General features: G+C 56.8%; 1 protein-coding gene across 1 annotated transcript; it reads right to left on the bottom strand.

The window, feature by feature from the left end:
* Positions 1 to 2,684: 2,684 nt before the first annotated feature.
* On the bottom strand, positions 2,685 to 16,157 carry GATA2 (GATA binding protein 2). Its single transcript, XM_017885064.1, is given in 8 exon segments — positions 2,685 to 4,585; positions 5,088 to 5,213; positions 7,122 to 7,267; positions 8,971 to 9,395; positions 9,397 to 9,610; positions 10,043 to 10,316; positions 15,040 to 15,175; positions 15,272 to 16,157. Coding segments are annotated over 6 exon segments (1,440 nt in total). The 5' UTR covers positions 10,272 to 10,316; positions 15,040 to 15,175; positions 15,272 to 16,157; the 3' UTR covers positions 2,685 to 4,285.
* Between the last annotated feature and the right edge of the window lie 8,960 nt (positions 16,158 to 25,117).

Raw genomic sequence — 25,117 nt, 5'->3', positions numbered from 1 at the left:
TTAATGCCAAGTTATGGGTTCTGAGCTCCAAGCTCTAGGTTGTAGATTTGGGGTTCCACATTCGGGGCCCCAGGTTCTGGGCTTTGTGTTCTGATAACTCAATTCTGAGGTCTGGGCTCTAGGTCCCGGTCTTAGAGGTCTTCGTAAGTTCTGAGCTCTCAGCCCCAAGCTGCCGATTCTGGGTTAAAGGGTCCAAGCTCTGGGCTGTATGTTTTGGGCTCTAGTTCCTGAGTTCTGGGGCCTAGAGCTATGGTTCCTGGTTTGGGGATCTAGGCTGCAGGTTCTCAACTCTCAGCTCTGGAGTCCAGGGCTGGCTCTGGGTTCTGGATGGACTTTGGGCCAAGCAAGTAGGATGGTTCGCCAGAGGCCAAGTAGTTATTATTTATGCTTCGTGCCTGGAATGTAAGCTCCTTGAGGACAGATTCTTGTTTGTTTTATTCCCTGCTGTAGCCCCATGCCTACAACAGTGCGTGGCATACAGGAGATGTTCAACAGGATGTGCACATGTGAACACCCCATCGCAGAAACACCCAATCCTGCTGTCACGATCTAGGGCCATAGGAGAGAGAACCAACCCTGCCCTCACTGTGGCAACAGCTGGCAAGAGGAGAGGAGGCCTCCTGCCCTGGAGTTGTAGGGGGTAGAGGCCAGGGGGGCCCAGGGCCAGTCTGCATCAGGTAGGAAGGAAGCACATGCCTACCCTGCCAAGCCCCAGGCTGGCTCCTGTCTGTACTCAGTGTCAACTTCACAGGGAAAGACAGGAGGGGGTACTGGTGGCACACCAGGGCAGAGTCTGGAGGTCAGAGTCTATCCTGATGGGCTGCAGCAGCTGGGACAAGGTGCTGACCTTTCCGCTGCTTTGGCCCACCCAGCTCTAAGCGAGGGACCTCCCAGTGTCAGCAGCCTGGTATTGGAAAGAATTAAAGGAAAATCTCCTGGACCATGTGCACATCAGGGCTGTCAAGAAACAAGGATGGTGGCAATCAGAAATACCAGTCCTCAGGGCCCCTGGTGAATAAAGATCCTGTTGGTCAAAGATGATGACAACTAAGGTGAAGAGAAGCCATGGCTGACCAGGGATGTACAATCAGAGTGACTTGTCATTAGGGATGGTGGAGTCAGCCAGAGATGATGTCTGTCAAACACAACCTGGTCAGGGAGGGGTGTGCAACACACTGGCCATCAGGAGCCAGTGTTCAGGGGTCTTGGTAACCAGAATTATCATTGATCAAATGTGTCATCAATCATTGATTAGGGCCATGGGTGGCTTCAGCTGTGAGTGACCGGGAGCATTAGTGGGGGAAGCATTGGGTGTCCATGTCCTTGGTGGCCAAAGATATACGAGATATTAGTGACCAGATTCAATGACTGGAGACATGGGGTCCAGAGATCTTGGTGAAGAGAACCAAATGCAGACCATTAGGGATCAAGGGCACTGGTGAGCAGAGGCATCAATGATTAAGAGAATTTGGTGATCAGAGACATTGGTGACTGGGTATTCTGATGACCAGGGATATTGATGACCAGGGAGGTCAGTGATCAGAGGTATAAGGGACTTTGGAAAATAGGGGCATTGGTCAGCAGAGACTTTGAAGAAGATTCAGCAATCACTGATGTTGGGCATCAGAGACATTGGCGATAAAGAGATCTTGATGATCAGTGTTGAGCAACAGGGGTATTGGGAACCAGAACACTAGTGACTACATTGATAGGAAACTGATGGGGAGAGGATCCTATGATCAGGGAATTGGTCGTTCAGGCACTCGCTGGGTTAGAAATATGGTGATCAAAAACAACTGACCAAGGACATTGTAAAGAAAACCACTGGTGATAAGAAACAGTGTGAATCAGAGATACTGGGGAGATCACATGTGAGTGATCGATCTATCACTAGAGAAAAAAAAAACACGATCATTTAACATTGGTGGTCATACTTAATTGAATGGCCTAGAACATTATGACAAAGCACATTGGCGATCAACCATTGGTGAGAAGAGATACTATGATCAGACATAGTACTGTGAGGCAAAGACAGTCACTGGAGACATTCGTGATCACATTTTGTGGGTGTCAGTGACCAAACTCATGGTTGAGCAGAGGCATTGATGAAATATTGGTGATCAGTTGCTAGTCATCAGGTGTCTCTGATGGCAGGCTCTCATGATCAGACATGTCATTGATCTGGAATATCAGTCATGGTGCCTATCATTGATGACCAACATCACTCATCAAAGATGACAGCAATCAATGACATCAGTGATCACAGACACTGCTGGTCAAGTCTGTCAATGAACAGGAATATTGATGACCAAATATCTCAGAAACCAGAGCTGAGAGGAAGCTCAGCACCTGGAAGGAAGCAAATGGAGATGGGGTTTGTAGGAGCCTCGTTGAGCCCTCAGGGGTGGACCACAGGCTGGAGAAACCACAGCCTCCCTGCGCCTCCCCAGTATCCTCCCATTCACTAGGACCCCTGGTGCAGTGACAGGAAATCCAGATGGGAGCAATTCAGGGGAGGAGCATCAGGACGTCAGTGGCAAAATCAGACCCAGGCCCAACAGGGCCCCATCCTGGATTCCAGGGGCCTTCCCCTCGCAGCCACCCCACCGACAAGAGCAATGCAATCTGGCTGCCCAAATTCACACCCGGGACTCGGCACCCTGGGAGCCCACAAGACAGGCCAGGGGCATTCACAAAAAGTATTTTATTATTCTTAACAGTACTCGCTTTAAAGGAATAAGAGGATAGCATACATTTTTTACAGACAATATATAAATGTTGTACATAATTAACAATAACTTAGTTCACTAACCCAAAATAAAACAAGCCAAATAAAACATACAAACAGAAAATACTGCCGATTCTTTTTCTTATGCGGACACTAGTACAAAATAAGTTACTTCTGGCCTTGGTGCTCCCCGCAGCGACTGCCCATCCATATTGCACTTGGTCACTACATCAGCACAATCCTCCTCCTGGGCCAGGGGCCCCTCGCAGGCCATCACACCCCGCCATCACCGCATACAGAATCTAAGCTCGGGACACATTTATATACAGCTGTACCTTGGGAAGGATCCAGACAGCCACAGCAAAGCTGGACCTGGGACCCCAGCAGGGACACAGCCTCTCCCTGGGTCCTGGTCCTGACCTGCTCCCGACTCCTGCCTTCACCCCCTGCCAGGCCAGCAAATGCCAACCAGCCCTGGGAAACCAAGGGCAGTAAAGGCCCCTCCCCATTCCCAGCTTTCATACTAGGACTGTGGGATCCCAGCTCTTTTCCAAAAACAATTGCAAAGCTCCAACCTTGTGTGTAGGGTTTACTCCTTTCGTAGCAGGGCTTCTGTGGCTATGTACAATCGACTGGACCCAAAAAGAATTTAAAAATAAAACAATTAACTCATCAGTGAGTTAAGCTTATGCATTTTTTTTTAATATTTTTTCTTTTGTCTCAGAGTAGGAGGGGAGGGGGTTGAAGGGTTAGCAGAAAAAGGATGTATTTACAGGGTCCACCTGACAAACAAGACAGGCTGTGGCTTGCGCTAAGGGGACACAGTTACACCAGCTTCGGCCTCAAAGCCAAGGGAGCGATCTGGGAGACGTTTCCCCTTTCAAGAAAATGTTGTTTCCTTCCTGTGACCCAGCCCTGGCCTGGGAATCTGTGCAGGACCGCCCGTGATTGTCTCTGCCCTCCAGGGCCTGGCCCGTCAAAGCAGGCACCAGCTCACCCTCCCGGGGCCGTGGCCCTTCTGGCTTTGGCTCAGCCCAGCCTGGAGTTTGGCTGTTTCAGAGAGGGAAGCCAGAGGAGAAGAGGGTACAGGCTGAGGTCCCCACAAATCTGCCCCCTAGAGCCCTGGCAAGTGGACCTGCCAAGTCCCGAGGAAGAACCGGAGGACTTGGGACAGCTCAGACCACCAAGTCTCCAAGTCCTTGTTAGAAACAAGAGCAAAATAAATTATTTTTGCTTAATCCTTTTTCCTTCTAAAAATGGTTGCCTTCGTCTGTCCCGTCCCCTCCTTTTCTCTCCATAAAGTTGTCCTTGTTGTTCTCCAAACAACTGTCCATGCAGGAAACCCCACCTGGGCAGCGGCCGGGTGCGGAGGCAGTCTCTCAGCGGTGGGGAACATTCACAGTAACTGCTGGCAGGCTGCTGGGCGCCCTCCAGGAGAAGGGGTGCTGGACCAAGCCAGGCTGGCAGGAGTGGTGTCGGTCTTCGGGAAATGCTGGGCAGCTAAGGGTTTGGTCCACCCATCCTGGGAGTGCCCGGTCCTCGACGTCCATCTGTTCTCTAGCCCATAGCGGTCACCATGCTGGATGGGTGGGGGTGGCCGAAGGAGAGGCTCGAGGAGGGGTGTATGGGCGTCGGAGTGGGCAGGATGTGTCCGGAGTGGCTGAAGGGCGGGAGGTGGCCCACAGGTGCCATGTGTCCAGCCAGGGCAGCTGCACTGAAGGGGGATGACTTCTCCTGCATGCACTTTGACAGCTCCTCAAAGCACTCCGCCCCTTTCTTGCTCTTCTTGGACTTGTTGGACATCTTCCGGTTCCGAGTCTGGATCCCTTCCTTCTTCATGGTCAGTGGCCTGTTAACCTAGAGGCAATCACCAGCTTTCAGAGGGCCAATTCTTTCCTCCAGCAACATGTCCCACCCCTGCCACAGCGTGGACCAGAGGCAGGTCAAGCTGAGGGTCCCAGGAAGCCAGGAATTGTGCCCGACCTTCACAGTCCCATCACCAGATGGCTACAATTCCAGGAAGGGCAGGTTCTGGTGTATGGGGTTGATCCACACCCTCCCTGGCTCTGCCCACCGCATACCAGCACTGCGCAGCCAACTGAAGTCCTCCCCTCCACCTTGAACTTTTTTAAGCAGAGAAACCACTTCCTTACCCCCTGAGACCCTGTCCTAGCCAGCTCCATCTCCTGAACAGAGGCAAGGCGCCCCCTCTTACGGGAAGCCCTTCTGGCGCTCGCTCAGGGCAGCGGCTTCCCAAGCCAAGCCAAGCTGGATATTGTGGCTGGGGCCTCTTGCCTGGCGGCACAAAGAGCAGAGGTCCCCGGGGAGGGGTGGGGCGGCCGGGGCGGGGCACACTCACATTGTGCAGCTTGTAGTAGAGGCCACAGGCGTTGCAGACAGGGTCCCCGTTGGCGTTTCGGCGCCATAAGGTGGTGGTTGTCGTCTGACAATTTGCACAACAGGTGCCGGCTCTTCTGGCTGCCGACTGGGAGGGCAAGGCAGCGTCAGCAGGCTGGGCTCCCACGCCCACCTCGACCTCCCTCCCTGACCCTCGCTCCAGCCCCAGTCCCCACCAACTCAGTCAAGGAGGGCTAAATCTCACAGGGGAATCAAAGCATCTCAGAACCATGGAATTTCAGAATTTGAGAATGAAATAAGTCAAGACTCACAGAACTTTGGAATAAAGAACTCTCAGAAGCCTGATGTTAGAATCAATGGGATTGCAAGAGCTAGAGGGCAGAATTAGCTACCTCCCCCAACTACCCTGCACTCTAACTCCATAAATAGGGAAACTGAGGCCCTGAGAAGGGCCTCTCTAGTAGCACAGGCATCCTGAGGCTGAGCTGGCTTGGTCCCCCTCGAGCCCCTGGATCTGGGGCTGATTCTGTGTCTCCTCTAGCACAACTCTGCTCAAAATTCATAATCCTGGATGAGCCAGTATAGCTGAGGCCAGCACAGGTTTACAGAGTGCAGAGCTGCACCGTCTCACGCCGTAGCAGCTGGCCACAGGGAGCCATTTAAATAAGATCTAACTACAAATTAACAAAATTAAAAATCCAGTTCCCTCAATTGCACTAACCACATATCAAGTGATCAATATTCACATGTGGCCAGGGGCTACCACAGTGGGCAGTGCAGACACAGAACTTTTCCATCCCTTCAGCTGACCCGAATGCTGATCCCCACCTACGCAGCCACCCATACCCCAACCCTTAGAGCTTTAACACCCCCAGCCCCTCTGAGTCCTAGTCCCTCAGGAAACGCCTGGCAGAGGCAGGGTCTGGAAATGAGCGCCTGGTCCCTGGAGAGAGAAGCCAGCGGGAGGCTTTACCCAAGAAAGCAGATCCCTTCTCCCGGTTCCACCAACGCCAACCCCACAGTGACAGAAGGGGTCCCCCAACACTTCCCAGAGAACCGCAGGCAGGAGTGCACCAGGTGGCAAGTGTTGGGAGCTGGAGGCTGAGGCCTGCAGAGCCTGGAACGGCCCCTGGCCCAAGCCTGGTCACAGAAGGGACAGAGGGACTGCAGCCGCGGGGGCAGGGAGGGGTGAGTAAGCAGCCTGAAGCTGGAATTCTGACTCAGGCCGCGTCCTCCACCTCTACCCCCACCCGGGCCTCACCCCGCCCTCGCTCCAGGGGAAAAAAAAGGCCCCCAAAGCAGGGAACGATTTAAGCCTCATAAATCACTTCGCCCTGAAAAAATATATTTATTATTCTTAGCATTTTACGCATTATTTGCAGAGTGGAGGGTATTAGAAATTTCAAAACAGCCCAGCAAGAGGCAGGACTGAGCTGAGGAGACTCTAAAAACTCGCAGAGTCCGGAAACAGATACACGAAGTTTCCTTATCTTCAGGCTGCAGATGTCCGGATAGGAAACTCCGGCAGGAGATCCGAAAGGGCATTTTTTTAAAATCACTCAAATGAAAATACACAGTATAGGTGACTCCATGGAAAAATAATAAAGGGCAGGTTTTTTTAGCGGCCAGTGTGAGTTTGTGTTTTATTTAAATAAGCACGAGGAGCTTGTGAGTGGGGCTGTTGGGGAGGGCTGAGCCACAAGGAAAAATACTTCATGGCCCTATTTTTAAAAAAGAGCTAAGCAGAGGCCAGAGGACAGGAGTCCAGCCCGTGGACACTCAACTTTGGGGATCCCGGAGCACAGTGGGGTGGCGCAAGGGTACCCGGTGGGCTCCCTATACCCGAGGAGGAAATCTGGCCCAAAAGAATCTGGCCAGAAAGAGGGATGACCCAACTGACATCCCAGTGCTTTTCATGATAAAAGAGGATTTCAAGCGGCAAAGCATCTGCATTTGAAGGAGTTTTTTTTTCCCCTTAATTAACCGCCAGCTCCTGCCCAGAAGCCCCCTCCCAGCCACCTGTGCCCACTCCTACCAGTCTTCGCTTGGGCTTGATGAGTGGCCGGTTCTGCCCGTTCATTTTGTGGTAGAGGCCACAGGCATTGCACAGGTAGTGGCCGGTGCCGTCCCGCCGCCAGAGAGGGGTGGCTGTGGCCCCGCAGTTGACGCACTCCCGGCCTTCTGCAGGGGGACAGGGAGAGACACAGGGCCTGCTTAACCGGCAAGGTCTCTGGAAGGAACCCAGGGCAGGCGAGCACCGGCCAAGCACGCGGTTGGCCTGGGCCTGACTGCGACAGCCTGGGCAGGAAGAGGGACCCAGAGGGTTTCCCACATGGGAGGGGGCCCAGGTCCAGAGTCCTTTAAGGCCAAATCCCCTGCTTCCAATCCTCCCGAGGAGAGATGGAAACGAAGGAGGAGGGGAGGAGGGGCCCAGGGCCCCAGGCGTTCTGGAGCAACCAGGAGCGTATTTACTGCAAACTTTGCCGAGGGTAGGGCAGTGGCAGGATTCACCCAGCTCAACCTGGCTGGGCCCAGGAGGCTCTCTCCTTCCCGCTCCGGCGCGCCTCTTTCCCTCTCCTCTTTTGTCCCTCTCCTTTCTACCCAACTGTGTCTGCCCCAGCCCGTCTTTCTGCTCTAAGTCCAGAATCATTTCCCTCTTTCTCCCCAACTTTTCTCCTCTTCCACCGAAGCCCCAGAATTTTTCTGAGACCTGGAAAAAATGGATCGAAGTTGTTGTTCTTTAAAATAAAATAAATAATAAGCTCTTTCTTTTTTAGATAAGTGGCCTCGGTTTTTTGTTTGTAATTTTTTTTTTTTCCAGTTAAAAGGCCATCTGGAATTCAAATAAAATGCAAAACAAACTTGGGGAAAAGGACCAAGAAAACGCAAGCTGAGGGGCCAGAGCAGAACTAGGATCCTGAGCCTGGGCTCAGCGGGGGCTGGGACCAGCAGGGGCTGGGGCTGGGGCTGGGGACGAAGTTGAGCAGGATCGCTGCCTGGCATCGTGTTCCCCAGGAAGTTGTTCTTGATTTAGTTTAAACTAAATGAGCAGTACAGACTGGCAAAAGAAGGTGGTTCCTGCCCTCAGGAGTAACTGTTTTACAAACCTTCCTGCTCTGTGGCTCAAAGGGACCAGGTAAAGAGACATGGATAGCGGGAACTCCACACTAGCCACCAGTTTCTGGGTTTATGCTCTGTGGCCAGATTCTTGGACAAACCCAGTTTGGCCAGCTGCGGGAAAAGGGGCGGGCGCACTGCAGCTTCATCCCCTCACTCCAGCCCTCAGGAAGGGAGAGGGAAGGGCCTGGCCAGGGCAGGGAGCAGGAGCAGGTCCCGGGAATTTTGCTTTGGGGGAAATCTCCCAAGGAGGTGGGGGATCCATCGGAATCCCAAGATCAAACTGATTGAGTTGGAGACCCAGATTCCTTAAGGGTCTAGAACCTCCGGAATGCCTGAAACATGCACACACAACATGCACACAGACACACGTACACACATGCACGCATGCTCCCAAACACATGCACATACAGACTCACTTCCCTCGCTTCACATGCTAAGTCCTGAGGTGGCTTGAATTTTCACTTAGGATTCAGGAAGGGGAAGGGGGAATTCCCATTCTGTGTCCTGGTCAGGCAGTGACCAACCCTGGGTCAAGGAACTGAACTTTGGGGGTCCACCGGAAACACTTAAGAAAATGGTAAAAGTTTTAGAGTCTCCTCTCTCCGACCCAGGGGTTTCAAACATCTGTTGGGGACTATTAGAGAAGACATCACCCATTCCCAGATCTGGGAAACCGACATTGCCCCCTCTCCCAAGTCACAGCCCTCCACCACAAAAACGCAAATGCTCCCCTCTTCCACGAAGTCCCCAGCACCTGCCTTTACCTGAACAGGAACGCGCCTTGCTGCGCTGCTTAGGGGTAAAGCTGGAGGCCGGTCCCCCTAGGAAGCCCCCGGGGTGGAAGAGTCCGCTGCTGTAGTCGTGGGCCGCCGCCGGCACATAAGAGGGGTAAGTGGGGATGGGGTGGTGTGTAGCAGGCTGGGTTCCCATAGTGGCTAGGCCTGGGCGCAGGGGACTGCCACTTTCCATCTTCATGCTCTCCGTCAGTGACACCTGGTACTTGACGCCGTCCTTGTCCTCTCCTCGGGCTGCGCTACCCCCCGCGGAAGATGAGCCTGGAGAAGCAGCCCCGGTGGTGCTGGGGTCAGGAGACACTTCTTTCGGTGGAGTGGGTGGGAAGCCGAAAAGGTGGGAGCCAGAGTGGGCTGCTGTGGGGGTGAGGGAGGCCACTGAGCTCCCGCTGCCTCCCCGCTCCCACCCCAGCCCCTGGGTACACAGAGAGTGGGCCTCCAGGGCCTCCAGCAGCTGAGGGATGCAGTGGCGTCTTGGAGAAGGGGCTCACGGTCCAGGGGTTGTGGTGGTGGGCCGCAGCGGCAGACAGGGCTGCTTTGCCCCCGTCCAGCCAGGGCAAACCCGGGCTGTGCAACAAGTGTGGGCGGCACATCTGGCCTCCAGTCAGGCGGGCTGCGGGCAGAGAGAGAGAGGGTCAGGGTGGGCAAAAAGATCAGTGTAGGCAGAGGTAGGGACGCCCCTGACAGACATGAGATCACGACTCCCAGAACCAGCAGTCATCGCCTCCCAAAAAAAACCAGAAACATAACGCCCCACCGGTAATAATCAGGAATGTTAGTCCGAGCTGAAGGACAAGTGGCACAGAAGGAACCCCACCGGACAGGCCCTACAGGGAACCCTCACGGGCCAGCTGAAAGTGGGCAGAAACCCTGTGGGTCCCAGACCCTCCCCAATCGGCCGCTGCCCCCACCTTTCCCGTCCCGATTTTTCAGCAGCTCTATTCCTGCGGATCCCACATCCGGGAAGCAAGCAGCCGGGCCCTCCTCCCCTCCCTAGCCTGGCGCGCGGCGCCTGGGTTCCCATCACCACCGGCCCAGCGCTCACCGTGCGCGGGGCTGTAGGAGACGCGCGCCCGCGCGTGAGCCGGGTTGGCGTAGTAGGGGTTGCCCTGCGAGTCGAGGTGATTGAAGAAGACGTCCACCTCGTCTGGAGGCAGCAGCTGCGCGGGTTCCATGTAGTTGTGCGCCAGGCCCGGGTGGTGCGAGTCGGGGTGCTGCGCATTCAGCACGGCCGGGTGCGCCATCCAGCGCGGCTGCTCCGGCGCCACCTCCATGGCCGGCGGCGGCGGCTCGGGGTCTGGGTGGAGGCGGCAACGGCCCTGCGCCAGGAAGGGGGCGTGAGGCGTGCCGCCAGGGTCTGACACCCCCAAAGTCCCACCACGAGGTGTCCCGCGCGCCGCGGAGCCCCAGCCCAGCTCCGATGAGAAAGAGCACCAGTCCCGGGTGGGAGGAAAGCCCAAGGCTCAAAACGAAAGGAAGGCGGGGGAGGGGGTTCAGCCACGCACACTCACGTGGTGACCCGCGGCTGCAGAATCACACACCCGTGCACATGGGGTCACACCCGGGGACGGGTCCCGACACCAGTGACCCCAACAAACGCACGGAGCAGCACTTCAGTCGGACACTCACACTGAGCCCCCCCGCCCGGTAGACAAACACATGAACACAGACTCAAAAGTTGCAGACAGGAACCCGGGCACCCAGTGGGGCACTTGATCCCAGCAACACGCACACACCCACGCTTGGCGCCAGATACTGACCTCAACCCCCAAAACATGTACACGCAGTCCCCTGAGTGCAGTCCTAAGCGGCACAATCAGGACCTCTCAACAAGGCACACCAAAGCAGTAGCCCGCAGCCTGGTCACCCCGCCCTAAGTCCCCCCAGAGTCCCCTCAAAGCTAGGAGCGCCCCAGGCCCCCAGGCGGCTCTCGAACCCCAAACTTACACACGCAGCCGTGGGGAGGGTAGGGACTCGGCCTCAGAGTGAAGGAGCTCCGGCGGGAGCCCCGGGGGCGACGGGCCCAGGGACAGCACGTCCAGAGGCTGGCGGGGCTTACAGGGTAGGAGCAGGGGGTAGCTTGCGCCTCGGCCTCGGGCCCTCCCGGCTCCGGCCCCTCGGCATCCTCCGGCCGCCCTGGCGCCAGCTGCCTACTCCTGCACAGACATGAAGCGGGGGCCGCGCACGCCTAAGAAGCCCACGCCAGCCAATCAGCGCCGCGCGCCTCCCAGCCTCCGCCTCCCATTGGCTGCGTCCGCAATTCCCGAACCGCTGGACTCCGGGACTGACCCGCGGGCCAGCCCCCCTCCGCCGGCGGGTCCCCTCCCTGCGCGCTCCTGGAGGCCCCTGCTGCCAACGCGCCCCACCACTAAGGGACCCTCACCCCAAGGCCCGATCCCTGCAGCCCCTCTTGCGAACACTCCGGGATCCCTTGAAGCTCTGGGCGTAACTAGCAGTAACTAACCAACTGGCCCCTCCCCAGGAGCCCGGGCCGCGCACCCTCTGGATGGCCTCTCCCCGAGACCCTAACCCCGCCACGCTCCTTCACTGCTGAACGTGGTCAGTCCGAGCGCAGTTACCTACCCAGACCTTTCCATCCCCTAGCTCGGGCGCTGTCTGAGTGGACGCGGGGTTGGGAGGGCATGCAGTACAGCGGTGGAACAGAACAGCAGGAGCCGGGAGGGGCAGAGTGGGGCAGGAACTACAGGGCTCTAGAGGGCACCTGGGCCTCGGACACGCGGCCGCTCAGGGCTGTGCTTGACCCAGTGGAGGTGGCCGGGCCGGTGGCTCCAGAGAGGGGGAGGGGGCATCCCCTCCCCGGGCGTGGCCTTCGCAGGCCAACGGGCCCAATTGCCTGGGGCGAGGCCATGGAGACCCGGACTGGCGCCGGCGCCAGCTGGAGGGAGACGCCCCCGGGCAGGAGGTGGCATTTTTTCCTCCAGGGGTCCCCGAGGTGGCCTCTGGTGAGGGGGAAGCGGTGGTCTGAGGTCTCAGTCTTCTAAGTCACCTGAAACTGCTCCCCACTCACTTCCAGCCCGGAGATCGGCTCTATGAGTCGAGTGGGCCGGGCGCACAAGTCTTGCTCCCTCCCATTGTACAGACTGGGGAGACGAAGGCTCGAAGGCGGCCCCGGACCGAGGAGGGGTTCCAGGACAAGGGCATTTGCGGGGACCTAGACAGGTGCGAGTACTGGGAGGACTCAACAGCGTCCTCCAGCCCTCTTCCCTGTTGGTCCCGAGGCTGGCGGGGTAGATGTCCAGAGGGCCCCTGTGTGGGTCGGGGGCAGGAGGAGGGCTGGGGTCCCGGCCACCCCCGGGAGAGTGGGGGAGGGGCGGCGGGATTGACAGTCGGTAATTGGGTAACTGGAGGCGGCTTCTCCGGCCGGGCGGCCCCGCCACCGCGACGCCGAGCCCCTGACGTCACCCGATTCGCCAGGAAATGAACTTTTTAATAATCCGAGGAGGGAGGAAAGCCCTCGGTCCCCTCAGCTCCGGGGGCGCCCGGCTGGGCCCAGCTCCGCGGGCGCGCCCCGTCACCCCCTCCCAGGCCAGCTCACGGCAGCGCCAAGGGGGCGCGGGCTCAGGCTGAGGCCTCCTCCTACCTAGGCGTCTGGCGTCCGTTTGTCTGTCCAAGGCCCCAGCGCAGGTAAAGCGCGGGGCTGGGGGGCGCAGAGCTCCATTGGGCTGGGAACCAGTGCGTCTCGTGCCCTTGGGGGACCCGCCTGCCGGAGCCGCCTGCTGAGCCTCCCGCTCCCCTCCACTCTGGAGCGCGCGGAGCCCAGTCTGCTCGGAACTCCACTCTGCGGGAGCGGAGGCCGGCGCCAGCCCGGGAAGGCGCGCCGGGGGCGGGAGGCCGAGCGCGAGGCCCTTGGCGCCGAACCTCCGCGGCCAGGCCGGGCAGGTGAGCCGTCTCCGTGTCTTCCAGTTCGTGCTCCCCTCAACGCGTGCGGTCCCGCCGGGACCCACTGTCTCTCTGTCCGTCTGTCCCTCAACTTTTCCCATCCTTTAGCTTACGATTCTTCATCAATGCGTAAAATGAGATCGCCGCGGAGTTCGAGCCTATTTGGGGTCTCCGGAGACTAGCAAGACCCTCTGAAAGACACCGCGTCCCCAGGGATAATCGCCCGTGTCCGGCAAAGCTACCCTGCTCGAGCGCGAAGCTACCCTGCTCGAGCGCGAACCCTGGGACCCAGCGCGGAAGGCAGACCGGCAGCTGGCCGCTGGACTGTGAACGCCAGGGCCGAGCGGAAGCTTCCCGCCCGGCCGCGATCGGTGCCGCGGCTCTCAGGGAAGTGGCTACGCACGGCCCTCGAGAAAGCAGGTAATTCTCCTTTTTCTCCCACTGGCGCGGTAAAAACTACCCCTCCCCGTTCTGTGTGTATCCCCAGTTTCAGCGCAGCGAGCTCGGCGTCTAACCCCTTCGCGGCAGGGTCCCAGCCACTGCGGTAGTGGAGGTGGCCAGCGTGGCTGAGTCCCCTGCCCAAACGTCAGCCCTGCACTGCCGCCTGCCTTGGCACAGAGCGGAGCGAGGGAGGGGATTTAATTATCCCACTCGGCAGCTCAGAAAATCGCCGCACAGAGGGGCTTAGCAGGACGGCTAAGGAGTGCTTGAGCGGGGGCCTCAGGAGACCTGAACCAGCCTCCTTGTCCGCAATCCGGGTGTAGAGGAAAAAAAGGAAAGAGGAGTTCTGCCAGGTCCCTTCAGGCCTTGGGGTTGCCTTCCTCGACAACGCAGGCAGGGGACGGCTTGACCGAAGCCTCCACATCGGTTGCAGGTCCTGCGTAGGATGCGGGACTGCTGCATTCTCTGGCGGAAACGAACCCGCCTGGGAAAGAGAAATGCGGCGCCAGGTAGCACGGCGCCCAGATGGACATTAAAGGGGGACCCGCGCTCGTCAATGTCTGTGTGAGTCAGGCAGACCGAGGAACACCAACCGGGCCCCTCCCCACTAGGCCGAAGACATGGTCCTCCCACCTCGGGCCCCAAACAAACTCCCGGGGAGGGTCAACGCAGCCCCCAGAATCGGCTGGGGTCTTGCGGCGCTGTTCCAGGCCTGGTGAGAGCAGATTTACTCCAGTTTATGGGCTCGAACTTTGGGGTCCCCAGAACACCTTCAGAGGGACACGTTCCCTTTTTCAGTATTTTGTTTGTTCGGGAGCATAGCTGGAAATGCTGGCGCTGCCATCACATTAAGAAGCTGTCACTTTCCTTACTTGGGAACAAGATTTCTCCGAGGACTGGAGAAGGTCATTCAGGAAACAGAATTTTCGAAGGACCCTTTTCAAGTGGCCCGAGAACTCACATAGGTGATCGCCACAATTTGACCTGGGTGCTTCTGCCTGGGAGCTGGGGAGATAGCAGATCTGGTATCCGGTTCTAGAGTGCTTCTCAGGCCTCTACTAAGCCGCTGGTCCCAGGTGGGACACAGAGCTGCCCAGGTCTCCCGGGCCATCCAGCCCTCCCCTCTGAGCCCTTTGTTTAAACTTAGCTCATCCGAGGTGGCCCCTTTGGGACCATAAGTTTGCCCTCCCTTTGTAACCTAATTCTTCTCGCCTTTTCCTTATGGGCAGCTAATTGGCCCGCAGTGTGGGGCTGGGGGTGGGGTGTCAAGGAAACCCATTTGCTATGGGATTACCTTCCATAGAGAAATTTAATTCGCAACCCAGCAGCCTCCCAGTCCCACACTGGCAATAACCTTGAGGGGTACGGGGAGGAAGTGGGATGCCTTAGCAGATGGGTTTGGAAGTTCCCTTAAAGCCGAGGCATTAGATCTCAGGCCAGCAGCCATCCCTGGAGCGGGAGAGGGGTGTGCCCAAGGAGGGACTACGGCTATAACGGCCCCTCCTGCTCTTTGGGGTTCAATTCCAGCCCCCCAAAGCAGAAGGCTCCCTCCCTCGGCCTCAGTGCAGGCTCTCCCACCCCATTCCTGTTCTGCGTCTTTGGGAATCGTAGAGTCTGTGGCCCCCCACGTCCTAGGTGTCTCGGCACCCTGGACCCAGGCGCCTCCGAGATTCGATATCGCTTCTGGCTTCTGACCCCTACCTTAAAGCCTGGCAGGCTCCCCGCGGGACCCTGCTGAGACCCGGAGACAATCGGGCCGTGCTTCTCCCTCCTCCACGAACAGCCACGGTTTACTCGGAGGGTTTACTCGGAGCGGCAGGGGCCGGCGGCCTGACAACTGGTAAATCCGTTTCGTTAGACACAATTTGTCTGCAATTTGTCAACCCGCCTGGGAAACGCTCTCCAGACGCCTCGGCTGCCGCACGGGCCCTACCTGGTTCTCGAATCCTGCCTGCTCATAAACGAATCCCAGTACGGGGTGCCTGCGTAGACCTGGAGCTCACCACCAGATGTTCCCAACCTCGGGAGAGGAGGCTTTTTCCAAAACAACGAATTTCCTTCCTTGTTTTCCGGTAAAGGAGCGGCCACCACACATGGGGGCCCTGAACGCGGGGCCTTTCCCCTCGGAGTTGGAGCAACCCGGAGTTCAAGCCTGGCCGCCACCGAATAATTTTAAATGCCCGGTTTTCAGACAGATCCAGAACGCCGTCTACGCCTACCAGCGGCAGATCTTCGAGCCCGCGGCGGCCCCATTCTTATTGAAATCCCACTAAACGGATTCAGACTCCGGCTTGGGGTGGGGGGAGACTTCCAGACCCGGCGCTCTCCCCCACACGCACCCCAGTCACACAGGATAAAGGTCCGCTGGGCGCAGCGCGCGGGGGCGCAAACAGGAGCGGGCCGGGTTAAGCCGCGAAAAGCCGGCGCACGGGACCAGCCGGCAGGTGCAGCCGTCGCTCGGCGGCCCGGCTCGGACGCATCCGCCGCCGCGGCCTGGGGGTTGGGGGCGACCGAGACAAAGGCCCCAGTTCGGGGGGCAGGAGGCGGGGGTGCTTTGCGAGGCTTTGGGAATGCCGGGGTCTCGTGGCCTGTGGCTCCGAGAAATGGGAAGACAGGAGGCCCGAGGCGGGCCTGCTGTGCCCGGGTCACCAAATACTCCCTCTGGTTGAAGTCCCTATAACCAGGGTTTCCGGTCTCTGGCAGGGCCAAGGCGAGCCCCAAAGGTAGGGGCCACAGGGCAAACGGACCAAGAGATTCGGGTGCCAGGCGGGCCGGGCCGGGCCGGGCCGGGGGCGGAAAGGGCCCGGCCCGGGCGGATGGAAGTGGAGGGAACTCACCGAGCGAGGCGCGGTGGGCGGCGCCCCCGGGCGGACGGGGCCGGAGCAGAGCTGGGAGCAGGGCGAGGTGCGCGGCAGGCGGGCTCGCGGGACCTGGGCGCTGGGTGGCGGCGCTCACCAGCAGAGCCTGGGCGGCACGCCGAGCGGCCGCATGGTGTTCAGCGGACTGCTTTTGTCCGCCTGGTGGGCGATGGGGCCCTGCTAGGATGGAGGTGGCGGCAGGCAATAGACAGACTTGAGCACCGAGCCCCGGCAGCGTCGCTGGCCTCCCTACCTTCCTCGTGCTCACGCTGCCTCTCTCTTCCCCCACCGGCCGCAACGCGGCTTTTTATTTCGACATCACTTTGCGGGGGGGCAGGGGTGGCGACGGGGCGGGAGCGCCGCAGGGGGCAGGAGGGTGCCCGGGGCTCTGCACCCGGCCTACCAGGTCCAGCCGCCTGGCCAGCCAAGGGCCGCTAGGCACTCAGGGCGTGCACACCCTGCGCATCCACACTCCAGGCCGCTCCCGCCCTCTCCGGAGCGCACACGCGCGCCCCTGACCTCAGGGATGCTCGCTCAGAAAGCTTGGGACACGTCTTTACTGAAACTCTCCCTGGGGACCCTCAGGAGCTGTGGGCACACGCACTCACTGACAATGGTACACAGACGCCCGCTCCTCTGTCTTCAACCCACTTCCAGGAGTGCTCACATGGACACGCACACATCCCTGCACATGTGCACGCAGCTGTGGCCGTGAGGACATCCTCAGACAGACGGCCTGGGTCACACCAACACACACGATCACACAATCAGATGCAACTTGGCACTCTGGCTCACACTCAGGACGCCCTCACTGCCAGGCTGGTTTAGCTAAGTGCAGGCGTAGCCCCTCTCCCTGTCCCACTCCCACTCCAGTTCCTAACTCTGGGGGACCCTGAGCACTTTAGAAGTCCACTGTCTGGCGTCCCCCTGGCCCATCTCCTTGGGGCAGACTCTCACAATGGGGGAAGCAGGGAAGGGTGCACAGGGCTTGTTCACAGAAGTGGGGGGCAGGAGGAGGGGAGAAAGGGAGTGTGGGAGTCCTCATCCCCAGAAGGCCCCTGGGTTTGTGGGCAAAAAGAGTTCAGTTCTTGTGCTGCCAAAGTTCTTACTAAGGGATTCAGCCAGTCAGTGTCTCCCCACCCCGACCCCTGATTCCCATTCCAGCAGATCAAAGAGTGACCTGGGGACCTTGGGCCCGGAGAGAAAGTGCTTGGGCTTGGAAGGACTGGGAAATCTGTGCTCCTGTGCCCAGGTGTGCCCCAGAGGAGTGTTTCTGGCCCCTGGTCTTTGTGACACCTGCTGTCTATAGGTCTTTCTCCAAATCTGGTGGTGACTATTGCATTGTTTGTGTGTTCTATGCGTGTGGCTCACAGTCTATGTCCTGTGTGCCCAGGTGTGTCTGTGCACACTTATGAGCACACAGGAGTGTCTGCAAAACTGGATGTATTAGTATGTCCATTTCTTCTTGTGGGTTCTGAGAGTTTGTGTATTGGGCGGTAGGTCACAATGTGGCTATTTCAGAGCATGACCCTGGAAGCTGGCACAAGAGAGTGTGTCTGTGGAAATGGTTGTGTGTCCCTTTGGCTCTGTGTCTGTGGGGTCATCATGTCAGAGACTCGTGTAAAGAGGGGTGGGGATTTCCAAGTGTTTGCCTGTGTGTCTGTGGCAGTGTGTGGCATGTCTATGAATTGGCGTGTTTTGGAGTGTGTGTTTGTGTGTGTATGTGCATGTATCTAGGCATGTGTTAAACTGTGTGTATTTTGTTGTTGTTGTTTTGTTTTGTTTCTTGAGACCTGGTCTTGATCTGTTACCCAGACTGAAGTGCAGTGGTTCAATCACCGCTCACTGCAGCCTTAACCTCCCAGGCTCAAGCCATTCTCCCACCTCAGCCTCCTGAGTATCTGGGACCACAGGCTTGTGCCACCATGCCTGGCTAATTTTTTTATTTTATTTTGTAGAAACATGGTCTCACTATGTTGCCCAGACTGGTCTCAAACTCCCGGACTCAAGCAATCCTCCCACCTCGACCTCCCAAAGTCTGGGATTATAGGNATGACCCTGGAAGCTGGCACAAGAGAGTGTGTCTGTGGAAATGGTTGTGTGTCCCTTTGGCTCTGTGTCTGTGGGGTCATCATGTCAGAGACTCGTGTAAAGAGGGGTGGGGATTTCCAAGTGTTTGCCTGTGTGTCTGTGGCAGTGTGTGGCATGTCTATGAATTGGCGTGTTTTGGAGTGTGTGTTTGTGTGTGTATGTGCATGTATCTAGGCATGTGTTAAACTGTGTGTATTTTTGTTGTTGTTGTTTTGTTTTGTTTCTTGAGACCTGGTCTTGATCTGTTACCCAGACTGAAGTGCAGTGGTTCAATCACCGCTCACTGCAGCCTTAACCTCCCAGGCTCAAGCCATTCTCCCACCTCAGCCTCCTGAGTATCTGGGACCACAGGCTTGTGCCACCATGCCTGGCTAATTTTTTTATTTTTATTTTTGTAGAAACATGGTCTCACTATGTTGCCCAGACTGGTCTCAAACTCCCGGACTCAAGCAATCCTCCCACCTCGACCTCCCAAAGTCCTGGGATTATAGGCGTGAGCCACTGCGCCTGGCCTGTGTGTGTCTTTAATAGTTTGTACCTGGGTGTCTGCATGTGTCCTTGAACTGGTGTATGTGTAGGGGTGTGTGTGTGGTATGTTGAATGTGTCTGGATGTCCATGTATAATTCTGTTTATTAATTGATGGCTGTTGGGGCATGTTGTTTGTGTATTTGAACAGGTATTTGGCTGTGTGCGTGTGCATCTGTCTTTAACAGCATAGGTATCATTGTATATCATTGTATCTTTGAACTGATGGTGGGGAGGAGGAGATGTATCCGAGTGTGTCTGCTTGTCTATGTACAACTCCATGTATGAATTGATGTGTGTTGCAGTGGGTGTTTGTGTCTGCATATCTGGGTTGTGAGTAACTGTATATATGACTATATCTTTGAAATGCATGTTTCTGTGGCCAGCACTGCCTTGTTCTGTGGACTGTGGAAAAGTGTGTCCTCAGTGACATGCGGGGTGTGCATCCTGCAGGATCACCCACCATCCAGACCTTCCTTAACCAGCAGGGCAGGCCGCCAGTGGAGCTCCAGGGTACCATTTGCTGGGGCACTTTCTGTCTGTCTGTGGGAGGGGAGATGAGCTGATAAGGCTTATCTGCTGTCGCCAGCGCCATGCTGAATAACTGCTCTAATGAGGTGTCCTCATTGGGACCACCGGATCCCAAGGCCCCGGGCCTCATTGGGGAGGGGCATGGGAGAGCTTGTCTGAAGCACAGGAGCAGGGCCTGGGTGCCTATGGGGCCTTTTCTACTTCTGTCTTGTTTCCTTGGAAAGGGGGTTCCAGGCCTTGCACCTCCCCACCCCACCTGCCTCCTGCCTACTAGGCGGGGCTGGGCTGGCCAGGCCAGAGCTGGCTGGAGCCTTCCAGTCTCTGGTCTGTGGCCAGGTTCACAGCCTTGAGAGGGCAGGAGGTATGAGGCCTGGAGATGTGGGGCCCTCAGGGTGGGGTGGATGAAGAGAAATGGAGATTCGGTGACAGAAAGATCCACAGAGACAAGGAGTAGGGAAAGAGATGGGAGGCCCAAGGACAGATGTTTTAAAAACAATGAGGAAGAGGCACTGGTGGGGACAGGCCTGGGACTTCGGGACACTCGGAGACAGATAGAAATAAACAACTAAAAAGTGGCAGAAAGGGTCAGAAAGAAGGGAATAAAAGCAGAGATGATAACCAGAGAGACATGGACAGAGACATGAGAGAGATAAGAGAGGACAGAGAGATAAGACAAAAATAGAGAGATGGGAAGAGAACCCCAGAGAGGCTCAAAGAGCCAATGCTAGAAGAGGGACAGGGATGGGAAGGGCCCCAGAGAGAAGAGTGGGGACACAAAGGAAAGATGGGCAGGATGGGATGGACAGACTGAGATGGAAAGACTTGGTGGCTTAGCCACCAAGCTCGAAGAACGCGCGGGAGGCCGGGAGCCGGGCGAGGCCGGGCTGGGCATAAGCTGCGGGCCGCGGGCAGGGCGGGACACCAAGGCACGGGCGGTAGCGGCGGGCAGGGGGCTCCGCGCGGGGCTGCGCCGCTGTCCGGGGTAATTTTTCATCTCGGGCCGGCTAATCTTTGTTCCCGGCGAAGATAATGAATAGCCAATCGTTATCTGCCCGGCTCCCGAAGGCTGCCGGAGAATGGGGTTGTACAGGGCTGGGAATTGTTTCCAAAGTGCCGCGGAATAAATGGTGTTCCTTATCTCTGCCTTCCAGATTATCGGAGCCCTTTCAGAGAGCGCACAACAAATGCGCCCGCCATCGAATGCATCATTTACCACCGCAGATCCGCGCGCTGATGGGCAGGCAGATAGCCGTCCGCTGGGGGCACGCGGGCTCCCCTTGCCCGCACCACCCGCCTGCCTGCCAGGGCCACTGAGTGTGCGCCCCGGTGTGCCCGGCGTGCTTGGATGGACACGTGGGTGTGCCAGTGCATGGGCTAATGCCGATGGCTAGTGTTGCGAGTGTGTCAAACAAGGTGTACCACAAAAAGTTGGCACGTGTGCGAGCCATCCATGCACACGCATGCAGGCGTGGTGTGCTTGAGCCCCGGAGGAGATGTATCCGAGTGTGTGTATGTCATGTACAGCTCCATGTATGAATTGATGTGTGTTGCAGTGGGTTTTGTGTTAGTCTGCGTATCTGGGTTGTGGGCAAACTGTATATATGACTACATCTTTGAAATGCATGTTTCATACTCATGCGTGTGTGCTAAGTCCTCGGAGGCGGCCGATGAGTGGTTGGGATGGTCCACACAGGAGGCGGTGCCACACCTAGTTGTGGGCAAGCCATGCGGCCCAGGAAGTGGCTAGGACACCGTGGCGGAAGGAATGGGAAGTGCAAGCCCCCGTGTCCGAGGGCAGCGGATCAAGCATCCTGCGAGTGAAACAACTTACTGTGATTCTATGCGTGATGTGAGGTGTGCCTGATATGATTCTAAGGAGGAGCGCGCACACCGCCACTGGAGACGACCTTCTCCTTAGGCGAGTTGGATGTGCTTGTGCATAGAATAGGCTAGACTCTAAGCTCGCACCTATAACCGTTGAATGAACCTATGCTGGGTTAAAAGACAGATGCACCAGGTCCTTCGGACACAGCCGGACACATAAGCTCTGTGCCTGCCGGGGCATGATCACCGTGTGCTAAAGTGTATAACCCACGCTCAACAACCACTCGCGCCCAACAGCCCAATTAGGCGAGCACATATTGGGGTGGCTCGGGTACTGCGTAGAGGCCTGGATGTAGTGTCCTGCTGTATCTCTGCCAGGTGTGGCCCATCATGAGACATGTGAGAACTGCGAGAGGGGGCACGGGGCATCACATTAGGCGGTACCGTCCCGAGGATCCCCTACATGTCCATAGTGGACCCAAGGGCTTCGAAGGGGTTGGACATGAAGATTCTTGCGCAGGCACCTCGAGGGAACAGCAACTGAATTAGAGGAACACAATGCGTGCTGTCGGCGCGGGAGGTGACAGACGCCAGGTGGCGATGGTGTGACGAACCCATATGATTCGCCAGATGTCCTACGGGATGTTTGTGTCTATGATCGGGTCAAACGGGAAAGGTGCGAATGTTGGGAAGGAAGAGGGGCCGCCGTGGAGTCTGGGGACACCCGGCATCCGAGCCTCAGAGCCTCTGCAGACTGGGACAAGGAAGCCCGAGCCCGCCGCCTGAGGTCCCGCGCCGTGATGGACAGCGCCGCCGACAAAGGCGTATTTTTCCAGGCCGCGCCCGGCCGGGCGCGCGCGATGGTCCCCATGCGACGCAGATAGCGGCCGCAGCCATTTTCCCTATCTCCCCGGATCTATTATACGGCGGGTTAGCTATCTCCGGGCAGGTCAAAACCCAAAGTCACACAACCTGCGACGCGGGCCCCGCCCCCACTCCCCGCCGCCCCTCCCCGCCCCGTCCCTGTCCCCAAGCCCCGGCCCAGCGACCCCCGGCCGCTGCCCAAGCGCAGGCGCAGAGCGCCACCTGGCGGCAGCGGGGTCTCGGGTGGGGTCCGCGGAGCCCGTTCCCGTGCAGAAGAGGTGGGGTGAGGGTCTACCTCCAGAAGGCGGGCTCTGGGAGCAGAGGCTTTGCTTTGTCACCACTGTTCCTCAGGGCCAGACTAACACACAGTAGGTGCTCCATAAGTGTTTGTTGAAAGAATGGATGGAGGGAGGGATGGATGGATGGATGGATGGATGGGCAGGAAATTATAGACGGGGGCAAACTGCCAAAGGCTACAGTTTAGTTGGCAGCATTCTGAGAATGCATCCCACTGAATTTAGAATAAAAGCCAAACTCTTAGAACCTATGTAGTCGCCCTTACTGACCTCTCAGACCTGATTTCCTTCTTCCTCACTGCAGCCACAGTGACTCTCTTCCTGTTCCAGAGTGTTCCCACCCCAGGGCCTTTCAGTCTACTGTCCCCTCCACCCCGAATGCATTCCGCCTCCATTCAAGTGTCACTCTCCAAAAGCCAAGTTTCTCCCCTGTCCCCCACTCTTCTCTGTCTATGCATTTCTTTTATAGTGCTTAACACAGTCTCACCCCTGTGTGTGTGTTGTCTGACTCTCCCTCTAGAATGCCAGGATCCTTGCGGGGGAGGGGGCAGGATCTCTTTTGTTTGTGGCTACAGCTCAGCAACTGGAATCGTATCTGACAATTGGTTGGCATCAGTCGCAACTCTGGGAATGAGGGAATGAGGACTAGAGGGGGCTGGACGGGCCCAGCCACCTGCCTTCTTCATTGTCATTTCTCTTTATCACTACAGTAACTCCTCCTTCCCCCTATGACTTTTGTAAGTCATTCAGCAGCCACTCCAGCCCCACCGACCTGCCCCCATCCCAGAGGGGTCTGGGATGGAGAGAGAGAACCACTGAGGCCCCTCCACATCCTTGCACCCGCCGTGCCCATGGGGGCGGAGAACACTTCTCACCCAGCTCTCAGGGAGCGGTGGCCTCTCTAGGGAGGGCTGGCCTGCTGGCGAGACTTCACTCATAATACAAGATAATTATACCAGAGTTGTCATGAGGCAGTGATGATTAATTGCTGTGTGTGGGGCACGGACAGACAGGGAGGTATAGAGAGCGGAGAGAAGGCCGCAGCCCAACTGGGCTTCCAGGTGGGAGCTCAACCTGCCCATCTCTGCCATGGAAGGGACTCAGAGGTGTCAGGCCAAGCTTCACCTGCCCAGGCAGGCTTGTGACAAACTCCTTGGCCAGGAGCTCTGAGAATTAGCTTCACTTCCCTCAGAAATGCCCTAATTCCCTCCTGGAAGAGGAGCTGTGTGACAGCTCAGGCCAGGGTGTCAGGACTGCCTCCGTCTCCTCCGCACACACATACCCCTACCAGCTGGGTGGCTGTATGCAAGTCATTTTTCTACTCTGAGCCTCAGGGTCTTCCTCTGTCCACCTCCCCCAAGGATTACTGGCAGAATTATGTGTGAGCATGCATTTAAAAAGAGTTCTGTTTTGTAAACCCAGGCTTTGCAAATTGGCAGCCCAAGTCTCAGGGGCCTGTGCAGTGACTAATCATTGCCAACAGTTCGAAGTGGGAGATTTCACATAAAGAGCGTCATTTCGAGCTTCTCTTGAAAAGTTGTAAGATGAGCTACCCTGGGACTGTATTCCTGAATGACAATATAATGGCGGAGTCCTGCAGTATTACCGCCTGTGGACTTGTGCACCAGGGTTCCCTCCCAACCGCTTCAGGTCCTCGGGTAAGGGATGTGCCCCTCATGGAAATACCAGGTGCTGTGGCTCTGCTGGTTTTGGCTTTCCATCTCTGTAGCTTTCCAATATCTTTCTCCTTCCAGGTACTGTAAACCACTGAGTAATTCATTAGTTAATAAATTCATCTCATCAGCACTTTTAAATAACGTGCTAGGCCACACTGTCATGGACCCCAGATATACAGCAGCAAACAAAACAGCCATGGTGCCCTCCCTCAGGGAGCAGTCAGTCCAGTGGAGGAATCAGATATGACTCACCATATTGATTGAAAACTCTCCACAAATTATGAGAAGAATGCTGAGGGAAGAAAGAACATAGATGGACTGCTGCTGAGTCCAGGCTTACTTGCAGAGATCTATGCTGGCCAGGCCCTGTGCTAGGCAGCAGAGGACATGGAATAAAATCAAATATGGTCACTCTGTGCAGGCAGCTCACCGTGTGGTAAAGGAGCAGCCCCATCAACAGGGTCTATGAATTCCAGCCTGTGAGAATTGGAACCACAAGGTGAATTTTGGAGGAGAGGCACTTACACTAATCTGGAAGCATAATATATAAAGAGTACCTACAAATCAATAAAAAAATAGAAAAAAATGAGCAAAGCATATGAACAGAAAATTCAATGGAAAGGAAATAGAAATGGCTCTCTTAAATGAAAGAAAACATACCCTCACTCAGAGAAATGAAAATTTAACCCATGTCAGGATACTTGGGGTGAAGGAAGTGTTCTAAAATTAGATTGTGGTGATGGTTTATAACTCTATAAATTTACTAAAACTTATTGAAGTGTACATTTAAAACAAATGAACTGGCCGGGCGCGGTGGCTCAAGCCTGTAATCCCAGCACTTTGGGAGGCCGAGACGGGCGGATCACGAGGTCAGGAGATCGAGACCATCCTGGCTAACACGGTGAAACCCCGTCTCTACTAAAATACAAAACTAGCCGGGCGAGGTGGCGGGCGCCTCTAGTCCCAGCTACTCGGGAGGCTGAGGCAGGAGAATGGCGTAAACCCGGGAGGCAGAGCTTGCAGTGAGCTGAGATCCGGCCACTGCACTCCAGTCCGGGCGACAGAGCGAGACTCCGCCTCAAAAAAAAAAAAAAATGAACTTTATAGTATGTC

This window comes from Rhinopithecus bieti, unplaced genomic scaffold (genome assembly GCF_001698545.2).
Source record: "Rhinopithecus bieti isolate Rb0 unplaced genomic scaffold, ASM169854v2 scaffold_13262, whole genome shotgun sequence".
Taxonomy (NCBI): Eukaryota; Metazoa; Chordata; class Mammalia; order Primates; family Cercopithecidae; genus Rhinopithecus; species Rhinopithecus bieti.
Note: the sequence above shows the minus strand (reverse complement) of the source record. Positions and strands in the feature narration are given on the sequence as shown.